The 12,699-nt window shown below is 37.5% G+C and overlaps 1 protein-coding gene across 6 annotated transcripts in view; it reads left to right on the top strand.

The window, feature by feature from the left end:
• The window catches only part of p2rx1 (purinergic receptor P2X, ligand-gated ion channel, 1), a 51,269-nt gene that overhangs the window by 14,615 nt on the left and 23,955 nt on the right, over positions 1 to 12,699 (top strand). For all 6 annotated transcript variants that reach the window (XR_002649429.2, XR_007427920.1, XR_002649428.2 and 3 more), the window contains exon 2: positions 2,735 to 2,879. Coding sequence is in view for 2 of the 6 variants with exons in the window: in XM_022665771.2 (XP_022521492.2) it covers positions 2,735 to 2,879 (145 nt within the window). In the remaining 4 variants the exon portion in view is untranslated. The remainder of the gene's footprint in view (positions 1 to 2,734; positions 2,880 to 12,699) is intronic.

Raw genomic sequence — 12,699 nt, forward strand, 5'->3', positions numbered from 1 at the left:
CAGTAATAATCAGAATACATCATAAAATAACATTTAATTAAAACACGTATATTTAACACATATGTTTAACTGAAAAACAGCTTCATCCCAGAAGCTGTAAGACTCTTAAACTCCACCTAGCCAACACACTGCACTGTCACTTCATGAGGACAATTACATATTTAAAATAACACTGTCACTTTAACCGTACTGAGACACTTTATCATGTTACTGCTCTTTATTCACACTATCATGCTGCTATAGCAAGCTTACACTCTGGATTTTATGTTGCTGCTACTTTTCTACTCTCCATTATTTTTGTGTATTTATCTTGATATCTGTTTTATTCTAGTTCATCCTTATATTTAACTTTTTTAAGGACGGGACGCGCAGAGTGGTCCAGCGGTCTAAAGCGCTGCCGCTATGAGCAGGAGGTCGTAGGTTCGAACCCCCGCTCATGCAGCTTTGTCGTCAAGCTGCCGGCGCTCAGAGGGAGCACAATTGGCCCTGCTCCCTCCGGGTGGGTAGATGGCGCTCTCTCCCCACATTGCTCCTAGGGTGATGTTCACAGCAAAGGGCGTCTGTGAGCTGATGTATCAGAACCGAGTCGCTGCGCTTTCCTCCAAGCAGCAGCTCGAAAGGAAGCATGTGTAGTCTTTACCCTCCTGGTGTGTTGGGGCATTACTAGTGATAGGGGGAGTCCTAACGAGTGGGTTGGGTAATTGGTCATGTAAATTCGGGAGAAAATGGGAAAAAAAAATTGAAATAAAATTAAACATAACTTTTTAAGGACAACAAAAATATACAATATAAGTTTAACTGACCTATATGATTTCCAATCTATGTTTTTACTTCTGTGGGCGAAGGTCTACATAGCCAAGTATATTTTGATGGAATTCTCTTCATCATCTAGTATCAAAAGTCATTAATAATCAGCTCTGGCCAGTTCTTAGCTGCAGGCATGCTCAAGATCATAGAACCGATAGACACAGCCCAGTAGAGTAAGATAAGAAAGAGGCCAGAAACATCAAAAACATCATTATCCTTATTGCTTGTAAATGAGACGCATTCCTTCAAGCACTTCAGATTCAATGTGCTGTAAAATGATCCCCACTGTTTATTTAATACAGAGATATTTGAAAGAAGAAACGAGGTACATAAAAAGAATCGTCTAGAATTTGGCTATACGCTGTATTTACTTCTAACAAATACCACATTGTGGACCAGTTCCAGTATTAAACTAAATCAAATATTGGGAGATTCTGTTTACATCTCTTGCACCAGTTTTGCTTCAGGCCTCTGTTTAAGCTACTGGTTTGGAAAAACACATCTGTCACTAAAGCCTAATTCTCAGACTGAGATAAAAATGTGTGTGCTAAAGCCAAGGTACATTATATAAAACAAATATTAGGAAACCTGGTCATGGTTTCTTTCTTCTAAAATTAAGGGTATTAAAAAGTTCCTTCATTTGTTGGAATAACACTACTGTCTCTACTGACAGACTCTTCAAGACATATAGTGTAAATTAGTGTACATTAGGCTTAAAAACATCCTAATTGTTTGATTATGATTGGACCATTGCACATCTTATGCAGATGTATTAATGATTACAGGTGTGGTCTGATTAGCCTTTGATTGACTCTTGTCACAATATGGCATAACAGTGCATCAATCAGTGACACACTGCTCCAGCTGCTGATGGGATGATTTTAGATGGAATTGTATAAGACAGTCACCCCTTGCATTTATACGAGGGACTACATTATCGACTTATCGTACAATAATTGGACATGACCTCCATAACATTTAATAATCATGATATCCTCTATTGTGTTTATTTGTATGTCTGTTCATGTACAGCTCTGGAAAAAATTAAGAGACCACTGAATCAGTTTCTCTGATTTTGCTATTTATGTTTATGGTTTATGTTTGAGTAAAATGAACATTGTTGTTTTATTCTATAAACTACAGACAACATTTCTCCCAAATTCCAAATAAAATATTGTCATTTAGAGCATTTATGTGCAGAAAATGAGAAATGGCTGAAATAATAAAAAAGATGCAGAGCTTTCAGACCTCAAATATTGCAAAGAAAAAAAAGAAAACAAGTTCATATTCATAAAGTTTTAAGAGTTCAGAAATCAATATTTGGTGGAATAACACTGTTTTTTAATCACAGTTTTATGCATCTTGGCATGATCTCCTCCACCAGTCTTACACAATGCTTTTGGATAACTTTATGCCTTTACTCCTGGTGCAAAAATTCAAGCAGTTCAGTTTGTTTTGATGGCTTGTGATCATCCATCTTCCTTTTGATTATATTCCAGAGGTTTTTAATTTGGTCAAATCAAAGAAACTCATCATTTCTAAGTGGTCTCTTATTTTTTTCCAGAGCTTTATATACTGATATACTAACAAAGTCATGTGACTGTGGGATGGAAATGTGGTTGTGATTTCTGACAGTGTTTTTTGTCTGATCTCTTGAAAAAAATTTGCCTGACCCCATCAGCCATAATCATTTCTACTCACTGCACTGTCTACTGTGGGTAGTAATGTCTACTGAAGCTATTCCGCCTCTTCCCATGAGCCATGGCATGTCATTATGCATATAATATATATGTTATACAAGTACAAGTTGTGGATCAGAGTATGCAGACAATTTATATAAACTCTAAAGTCAAACATGGCGTAAAAAGGGAACTGGTGAATGCCTACTGTGATTTGGGGGAATTTAAAAGTATTATCTTTGTTCTAGGTGGGTGTTCATCTATGAGAAAGGCTACCAGACTGAAGATACAGCGATTGGGTCGGTATTCACTAAGATGAAAGGAGTGGCCTACACTAATATCAGTGGAGAGCAGAAAGTGTGGGATGTGTCTGATTACGTCTATCCTGATCAGGTGAGTGCACAAGAACTCAAAGAGGATTTTCACCAATTTGTCACTATTTCTGTTTAATTTAGTCCTCCTGTGTTTTTTTTTTTTTTTAAGAAACCTACTCACTCTGTAAATTTGGTGAGTCTACGTCCATTGCAGTCTCCGCTTTCTGTTCCTAGATGATAAAGATGGAACCTGATGAGGTCTTTTTCCCTTGTAGCTTATTTATTTTTACATTACATTACATTTAGCAGACGCTTTTGTCCAAAGCGACTTACAATAGTGAAGTACAAAAGTAATAGAAGTTAAAGGTAAAACATCTTTAGATAGGGCCTAAAGGAGGTCAAAGGGAGATAATGGGATAGAGGAGTGAAGGAGGGGAAGAAGGAAATGAGGTTAGAAGTAGTTAGTTTGTTAGAGGTGTTAAGAGAGTAAGTTGTCTTTGAAGAGCTCTGTCTTCAGGAGTTTATTAAAGATAGTGAGAGATTCTCCTGATCTGGTAGTGGAAGGTAGTTAGTTCCACCATTGGGGAACTCTGTATGAGAACAGTCTGGATTGCTTTGCGTGAATGTTTGTTTGGTAAAGTGAGGCGGCGTTTATTGGATGAGCGCAGCGGCCGGGAGGTAGCGTAAGCCTTCAGGAGTGATCAGTGCAGGTAGGAAGGAGCTGTTCTGTCATCACCTTGTAGGCGATTGTAAGAGTTTTGAATTTGATACGAGCAGCAACTGGTAGCCAATGGAGCTCAATGAGCAGCGGGGTGACATGTGCCCGTTTTGGCTGGTTGAAGACCAGACGTGCTGCTGCATTCTGGATCACCTGGAGTGGTGGATGAACCTGTTGTTTATGCATCTGAGATGCTTTTTTGTTTATTGCAACTGTACAAAGTGGTTTATCTAAGCTACTGTAGCCTTCCTGTCAGCTCCAACCATTGTTCTGAAATCAAGGGTATAAAAGAGTCTTTACTGTCCAGGGAAGGCTTTCTGGACATACACTATAAGACACATACACTCATAAATTGTTTGAATTGAAATGTTTTACATCAAATTGGATATTTCTAAACATTACTCAACTATTTTGAGCAACTATTTAGATGAACATTTGTGGGCACGTACATTCAAGCAGAGATCTTTGAGTTGAACCAACTTATAATAACTGAGTTTAGTCTGTTGCAATTAGCAGCTTCTTTTCTATTGGCTTCTGGCACAATTCTCTCTATTTGCATACTGGGTGTGTCCCCCATTTTCTAACACTCACCGTCAGTGTGTAGTCACTCACCAGGCTACATTAGGTAAACCTGTAGATCATATATTATGATTAACTGTCTGGCCTCTGTGATGTTGGCATAATTTTCTGCAGTAATTCTGTGTTGGCTGTGCTCTAAATACTGTTTACTCTATAGCTAATTTATGTGATTTAATAATTTAATGATTAATGACTGTAATGAAAAGTCATATAATGAATTGTTTTATTTTTATTTTTAAAGCTCCACTAGGTAGGATTGAGATTTTGTGCTCGTGGGCTGCCCCTACAGTTGTAGAGTGTAATAAATGTTTCAGGCGGATTAGTTTCTCTTTCTCGTTTTCTGGCTTTCACAGACATATTCGGTCTCTTTCCAGCTTCTTCCAGAGTGTCTGTATGTTAGTTTGTAAAGAATGAACCAGTAGTCCTTGTAGAACTGTTAGAACTAAAGGTCGGAAAGCAGGTCGCAGTTCTCGTGAGCGTTGGTCGAGGCCGCCTCTGAAAACTTACAGAGTCTGGTTTGAGCTCAGAGGAGCTCCGGCACAGACACGAGAGCACCGCTATTCCTCCTATTACACCTCAATGCAGCGCTGCAGTGAGTTTCAAGCTGTAATTTTACTTCTTTAAAAAGATCAAAAATCAAGGAACTCCTACCTAGTGCTGCTTTAAGAAGTGCCCCGTTAATTTAAAAAAATATTTGGCTATAAAAACTAAAATATGCATATGTTGAGAGAAAACAAATTAATTTAATCACTGCAATAGACTTAAAAAATAAAGATTGACCGATTTAATTGCAATATTAAATTAAACTTAAAAGGTTAGGTTTCAGGTACACCACATTTTGAATTTTAAGTACTTGTGATCTGTCTGTTAAACTTAAACATGAACGTTTGTATAACTCCATTCAGTTTTATAAATTACTAAAAAAAATGAGTTTTGAAAACTTAATTCTTTTGAGGCAACAAATTACCTCAAATGATTTAAGTAGACTAAACTTATTAGGGTTTACAGTGTATAGTGGAATTCTGTCCATCTGTCTTAAACAAAAATGCCTGGACTACTATGGACTGGAACCATACTGTCTTTAACAATGAATCCAATGGATTATATGAAAGATACAATTAGCTCAACAATATGTGCAGGACATCTTGTGGCCACATGATTTCCTCTCATGACAGAGCTTCCAAATGGCATTTTTCAGCAGGATAATGCTCGCCCACACACAACACACACAGAGTTTCCAAGGAATGTCTCTACCAGATTGCAACACTTCCTTCTGCAACATATGTGGGGAAATACTGCAATACTGCAAGATCCTATACAAACCCTTGTATACAGTGGTATGAAAAAGTTTGGGCACCCCTGATCATTTTCAAGATTTTCCTTTATAAATAATTGGTTGTTCAGATCAGCAATTTCAGTTAAATATGTCATATAGCAGATGAACACAGTGATATTTGAGAAGTGAAATGAAGTTTATAAGATTTACAGAAAGCCTACAAAATTAGGCAGGTACATAAATTTGGTCATCCCAACAGAAATAAAATTACATCAATATTTAGTAGATCCTCCTTTTGCAGAAACAACAGCCTCTGAATGCTTCCTATATCTTGCAGTTAGAGTCTGGCTTCTGGTTGAAGGTATTTTAGCTCATTCTTCTTTATAAATCATCTCCAGTTAAGTCAGGTTTGATGGTTTCTTATCATGAACAGCCCGCTTTAAATCACACCACAGATTTACAATAATATTCAGGTCTGGGATTGAGGACTGAGATGATCATTCCAGAACGTTGTACTTGTTACTCTACATGAATGTTTTAGTACATTTTGAGCAGAGTTTAGTGTTTAGGGTCGTTGTCTTGTTGAAGTATCCAGCCCGTGCGCAACTTAAACTTCAACTTTCTCACTGATTCTTAAGCATTGCCCTCAAGAATCTGCTGATATTGACTTAAATACATGCAACTCTCAACTTTAACAAGATTTCCAGTACCTGCACTGATCACACAGCCCCACAGCATGAACCACCACCAAATTTTACTGTGGGGAGCAGTAAAGTAAAGTGTTTGTATTGGAATGCTGTCTACCTTCATCAGCACCTTATTCCAAAATGAAGCTGGCTTGTCCAAATGTGCTTAAGCTTTAGCATACCTCAAGCGACTCTGTTTGTGGTGTGCGCTCAGAAAAGGCTTCTTCTTTTAGCTCCAACCAGTCTGGTCATTCTTTGTTGACAGAACTTAGAACCGCTTACTTGGTGCTTTTTGCTTTATTACACCACTACAGACTATTAGCTGATATTTGCATGATTGTATGCATTGCACTGCTGCCACAGTAGGTAAATAGGTAATCCAGGTCTTCTTAATAAAGTACTCTGTGTGTACTTTACATTAATCTGTTTACTTATAGTGATGGGATTCCCCTTAAACAATCAAATATCAAATCAAATTAAATATATTGACATGTTTTATTATGCATGTTAAAAAATCCTAACATTTATTTTAAGCTGCCATAAAAATCTGTGAATGCAAATGCACACCAGTTGTAAGCAGTGGTAAAAAGTGGTTCCAGTGGTAAAAAAAAAAAAACAAAAAAAAAAAACATTCCTTTGCTTTTTAAAAAATTGCATTTACTTGTATTACTGTATTTTTTGTGCATTTAACAAACCTGTTTATATTCTGGTTACCAATGATTACCTCAAAGTTACACCCTTGCAAACAATCCTTTAGCATTGTGGTCAGCGTCTGTGCGTTTGTGCATTTGTGTGTCTGTGCAAACCAACCATGACGGAGATGAAGGGCAGATGATGTCTGAGCTAAAAGAGCACACATAAGAGGAGCTGAAAACGAAATAAGGAAAGTAAGACTGCTAGGAGACAATCGTCACAGATGATGCCAAGCTGAGCAATCAAAGGAGTGGCAGTGAAACCGTCCTCTATCAAAACCTGAAAACGAAAGTTTCCCACACACAGAACTTGAAACTATAGACAACTGTGTATATTTTTGGGTTTTATCTAACATTGTTCTTAATATTTTTTCCCTGTAGTCCATTTATAACATGTGTTAGGCCAACTGTTATGTCTCGAGTTGACTCAAATTTAGTGTGAAGAAGGCTACGCCTTTACCTGGTCTTTCTCAATCTTGGTTTTGGGGCCCTATTTACACCCTGTGCAAGGCACGTCACGATGCTCATTGCTATCTTCCACCCTGTCAACAGTTTTTTTTTTTCACGCCTTGCACCCATACTGTCAAAATAGTGTCAGAATTTAGAGATAAATCTACACTGATGGGCGTGGTGGTCTGGAAGTGAGTTGTGTTCAAGGAAATATCTGCCGTGTTTTTATTTTGGTGTCAACAATCAGCCACCCAATTATATTTTAGCCATGCAGGAGCGCCATGTGCACTATACACATCTAGCGTGTAAATCTGGCATTTTTCCCCAACAATAAACAGAATAAAGAATAAAATAACATCACTGTCCCCTTAAATGAGCTGGTTGTGTACCTTTACAATGTGAACACACAGGTCAGTTTCCTTTGCTGAGATGCTCAAAAGCGTCATTCTGTAGGAAATCATTGAGCCAAAGTCAGAATGGTCTGGCTCTTAAAGGGAATGACAAGTGACGCACTGATTGGTTTATTTTATGTTATGCCCAAAACCCATCCATAATTAATTAGGAGAATTAGCACACACCTTTTTGCGTGTTTTGATCCACGCAAGGCATATTTCTGCGCTCTAAATCCAGCTGCACGATCTTTAATTGACCAATGCGCTATAGATCACTAAAATTGGGCCCTTTGTCTTGACCAGGAGTCGACTACTATTAAACCTTACTACTCTTACTGGGTTTTAAGGTCAACAACGTGACTTAATCTAGCCTCATCTTAGTCTCAGTCTTGATCAGAACTCAACTGCTTTAATGATTTTAGCTGACAGTGTAAAGAAGGCTAAGCCTTGACCTGGTCTCAGCCACTCTTGAGCTCAACTTGACCAGGAGTTGACTACTGTAAAACCTTAGCTTTGACTTGGTTACAGAGTTCTAATGTGCAAGATTTGACCTGATTTGACCCTCTTAGACCTGCAGTTGACTGCTGTAACATCTTATGTCAATGTGTTAAGGTCTGGTCTCAGCCACTCTTGGTTTTGACATGACTTGGAATTTGCCGTTCATATCTTAACAGCGTGGCGCTTTGCGAGTCTTAGCAGATGATACTGACCTGCATGTTCATGCTGTGAAGGTGAAAAGTGTGTCCTCTAAGCTGCCAGTTATACTGCATGATTCAGTAACACTTTAATTGGATGGTCCATTTTATGGCCTTGTTGATGCTCAACTGACATTCAACTAACACTGAATTCAGTGTCCATTAAATTTAACTAAACCCTATGTTGAATGTAAATGATTCAAAATAGAACCTAACCCTACACCTAACCTTAACCTTAACCATTAATCAACCCTAAAATCTAACCCTACACAGAACCCTTACCCTAACCTTAACCTAAACTTAAAATCTAAACCTAAACCCACTTCTTAAATATTAAGATAAGTGTTTGGATTAGAGTTGAATGTAGGGTTATATTCAATAGAGAATCATTTACTTTCACATTTAAGATAATTTGCATTTAATAGACATGTAGTTGAATGTCCGTTGAGCATCAACAAGGCCATAAAATGGACCATCCAAGTAAAGTGTAACCATATTAATACCAGATAAAAATAAATAAATAACCCTAGTATCTTAAAAATTTAGGTTGAATTAAACTGGACTTGTCTTAGCACTTTTAAAAATTTTAAATAATCTCTTCATAGACGTTTTTTTAAATAACATATGTTTAATGCTATTCAGTTTAATGTAAATGATTCTGTATCTAATAGTATCCTAAAGTACTTATAATACCCAGCTGCTGTTGCTTGCAGATGAACCAGGTGCGGTGGGAGAGACTGTAGACTGGTCATATAATTCTGATGCACAGTGACCCAGTGATAATTACACCCCTGCTCTAACGGACCTGCCTGGTGAAACAGGATGTTTGGATTATGTAACAATTACATAGCAACATTAGAACATTCAGTAGCCGGAACAAATACACAAACAGAGGATCCTGAGACCATCACTGTCATACGGTGTAGGATCATCAAGTTTTGGAATGATTATTTTAGCACAAGATAAATTGCTGAAATCAGGACCTGATGGAATCTTTTAGAATGACATAAGCTCTAAGGTATTGTATGGACTGCAGCCAATTGGGTACTTAGGCTCCTACTAACCAACAAATATCTTTCTTATTATTAAATCATTAACACTGACCCTAACTGAGGTAAGTAAGACCTGCAATTCTTTAGATGTAGTTCTAGGTTCTTTTGGGACCTTCTGGGTGAGTTGTCCATGCCCTTTTGGAGTAATTCCAGTAGGCTGGTCACTCTGGGATAAATTAAATCATTATTTAAAACAGCTTTTTGTATTTACTCAGGTAATCTTTGTCTGATATTAAAGTTTGTTTGATAATTTAAAAAATGTAAGTATGACAAAAATAAAGAAAAAACAACCCTACATAGCAGTGCATCCTATTTCCTCAACTGTTAAGGGCACGCTTTGGCCTTTTCACCACTCAAGTGGGAACTTTTTCCTTTTTAAGGCTTTTTCTTTTTTTTTAAGACTTATTTTGAATTTGCTGCCCTATTTTCTCCCCCTATTTAGCTAGGCTAATTGTCCCACCTATTCAGCTGCTACTCAGCTGTATATCCCCCCTATCACTAGTGATGCCACAACACAAGGAGGGTGAAGACTAGCACATACCTCTGACACATGTGGAGTCAAACTCCGCCTCTTTTTTTCCTAAGAATATTTCTGGATGCATTTCCGTGTTTGAGTTATTTAAAAAAATATATCAGAATTAGATTATCTTTAAAAATATTTGTAGTTTAAGCAGTTAAAGTTACTTTGTAAATTTGTTCTTAAAAAAGCTCCGCAATCATGCTCACTGTTTGTTTGTTCCAACAAGATCTAAAAGATGGAGCCTCTCATGATGACAGTAGGAGAGAACTCTGGTTTCAAGCATTTAATAAAACATTCCATCCCAAAAATGTGAAGTTAATAAAGGTGAGACTATACAGAATGCCCAGACTTTTTATTTATTTCCACCAACTGTACCAAAACCTGTACCAAACCGTGGGGTTTATACTGAGGTGTGAACCGAACCATGAATTTTCTGTACCAGTACACCCCTACACTATATATACATATATATTAAACTGTATATTAAACTGATGAGAGATAATTACACCCATAACGTCTCTCAGTTTTGGCTGTTTCAGACTTGCCTCATGTAAAGGTCATCTCTCTCTAGTTGGTTTCTGTGGAACTGGATTCATGTTCTCTCATGTCTTTCAGGTGGGGAGATATTTAATTTCATCTTTCCAACATTCCTACCCAAACCTCATGAAATGGTGGTTTTTGCATAAATGTAGCGTAACCTGAAACAGCATTATGAAACATTAGAAAACGTGAGTTAAGGTAACGTGAGGCAACGCAATGAAGCACAGCCTACACAGTATAACACAATGGAAAATAACCAGAGGTCACGCCACACTCCAGCAAAAACATAGCAGAGTCTAGTATAAAGATGATTAATAAGAAATGATGAGAAAATAATAAAGTATGTAGAGAAACAGGTACAGGACTAAAGTCTGTAATTATAGAACTGCAACATATCCTACTGTCAGTCCTGTTACTGTCTGTCTGCCTGCCACTGATCCTAATTCTCCAGATAAAGATTCCATTTCCCATGATACATCCACACTCAGTCTTCCGGACATCCCGGAACACATGACTCATCAGCATTCCAAATCACCCTCTTTCTGATTACACACACCTGGACACTAGACTATAGACAGCTCTGGAAGGAAAATAATAAACCACTTAAAAATGATGAGTTTCTTTGATTTAACCAAATTAAAAACTTCTGGAATATAGATGAAGAGGAAGATGGATGATCACAAGCCATCAAACCAAGCTGAACTGCACCAGGAGTGGCATAACGTTATCCAAAAGCAGTGTGTAAGACTGGTGGAGGAGAACATGATGCCAAGATGCAATAAAACTGTGATTAAAAAACAGGGTTATTCCACCAAATATTGATTTCTGAACTCCTAAAACTTTATGAATATTTACTTGTTTTCTTTGCATTATTTGAGGTCTGAAAGCTCTGCATCTTTTTTGTTATTTCAGAATCTCATTTATCTCATTTTCTGGAAACAAATGCTCTAAATGACAATATTTTTATTTGGAATTTGGGAGAAATGTTGTCTGTACTTTATAGAATAAAGAACAATGTTCACTTTATTCAAACATGTACCTATAAATAGCAAAATCAGAGAAACTGATTTAGAAATTGAAGTGGTCTCTTAATTTTTTCCAGACCTGTATATCACTCACTTTTACTCACCTGTTGCTCGTATAACTCTTCTACTTTGGGTTTTCTTTGTGTTTAGTCTCTTTTGTTGCCAACCCTCTTGCCCTTTGGACCACTCTTTAGCCTAGCCACTTGTTGTTTGTTAGTTTTTTCGGTATTGACCTGTTTTCATTATTTGACTATTCCTTTGCTTTGCCCTCTTACTTTGTTTTTGGATTACCAGTGTATGATTTCCTGCCTAAAACAGTCTGGTATGTTGTTTGTTTACGCTGCCATTTTGGTTCTTGCTCTGCCTGCCATTAACTATTCTTATCAGCCTTATTCCTTATTTAATAAACCATTTTTATTGTATTCGCCCATGTCTGTTCTGTGTTGGCTCCCGCGACGCCTGTATGATCAGTGGAGCTGAAAAAAGGATAATGAGTGCTGAAATAAATAAAGAGATTGTCAAATTTGTTTTCTTTAGTAAAAACATAAAAAAAAAATACATTTTAATACACTCTGTGAGTATATTTACTGGAGATAAAGGGTCCTCTTTAAAAATATGAGGTATAAAATGTCCTTCTCACGATCAAGTACAAATCTCTGCATTCAGAGTAAGGACAGCTTTATGTGACAGGCTCCAGAACACATACTTTCAGCATTTTTAAAATGATACATTTTGTTCTTGTCCAGACACAACTGGCCCCCTTTACACAGGCTAAAAAGCCTCAGTGCCTTTTTGGAGCAGATTAGGACAGTCTAGTGTCTCCTTCTCAAGGGCAGAGTGTTCACAGTGAGAAATTCATATCCAGGATTCAAGCCATGACCTCCTGCGTCACAGACTGGTTTACAGACTTCTGCTCTGCACCAAAAATGGAGATCTCTGAAGTTATGAGGACTGAAAAACACAGTAACACAGAAACAGCTGCTGTAGAAGCTGCAGCAACAGCAACGTAATACACACACCAAACACAAAGAGCACTGTAGATTTCCCAATCAGAGATTAAGCCTACAGCTGCGCTACATTAGCATTCTGAATGGAGATTCTTTACTTTAATTAACATCCCATTCTTAATCCATAGGGTTAAATATGATGTCGGCTCAGCCTTCGCAGATATTTCAGCTTCAGCTCTTCTGGGAAGGCTTTTCACAAGGTTTAGGAGTTTGTTTATGGGAAGTTTTAACCATTTTCATGTTGGACGAGAACTCCTAGCTCACATT

This window comes from Astyanax mexicanus, chromosome 1 (genome assembly GCF_023375975.1).
Source record: "Astyanax mexicanus isolate ESR-SI-001 chromosome 1, AstMex3_surface, whole genome shotgun sequence".
NCBI lineage: Eukaryota > Metazoa > Chordata > Actinopteri > Characiformes > Acestrorhamphidae > Astyanax > Astyanax mexicanus.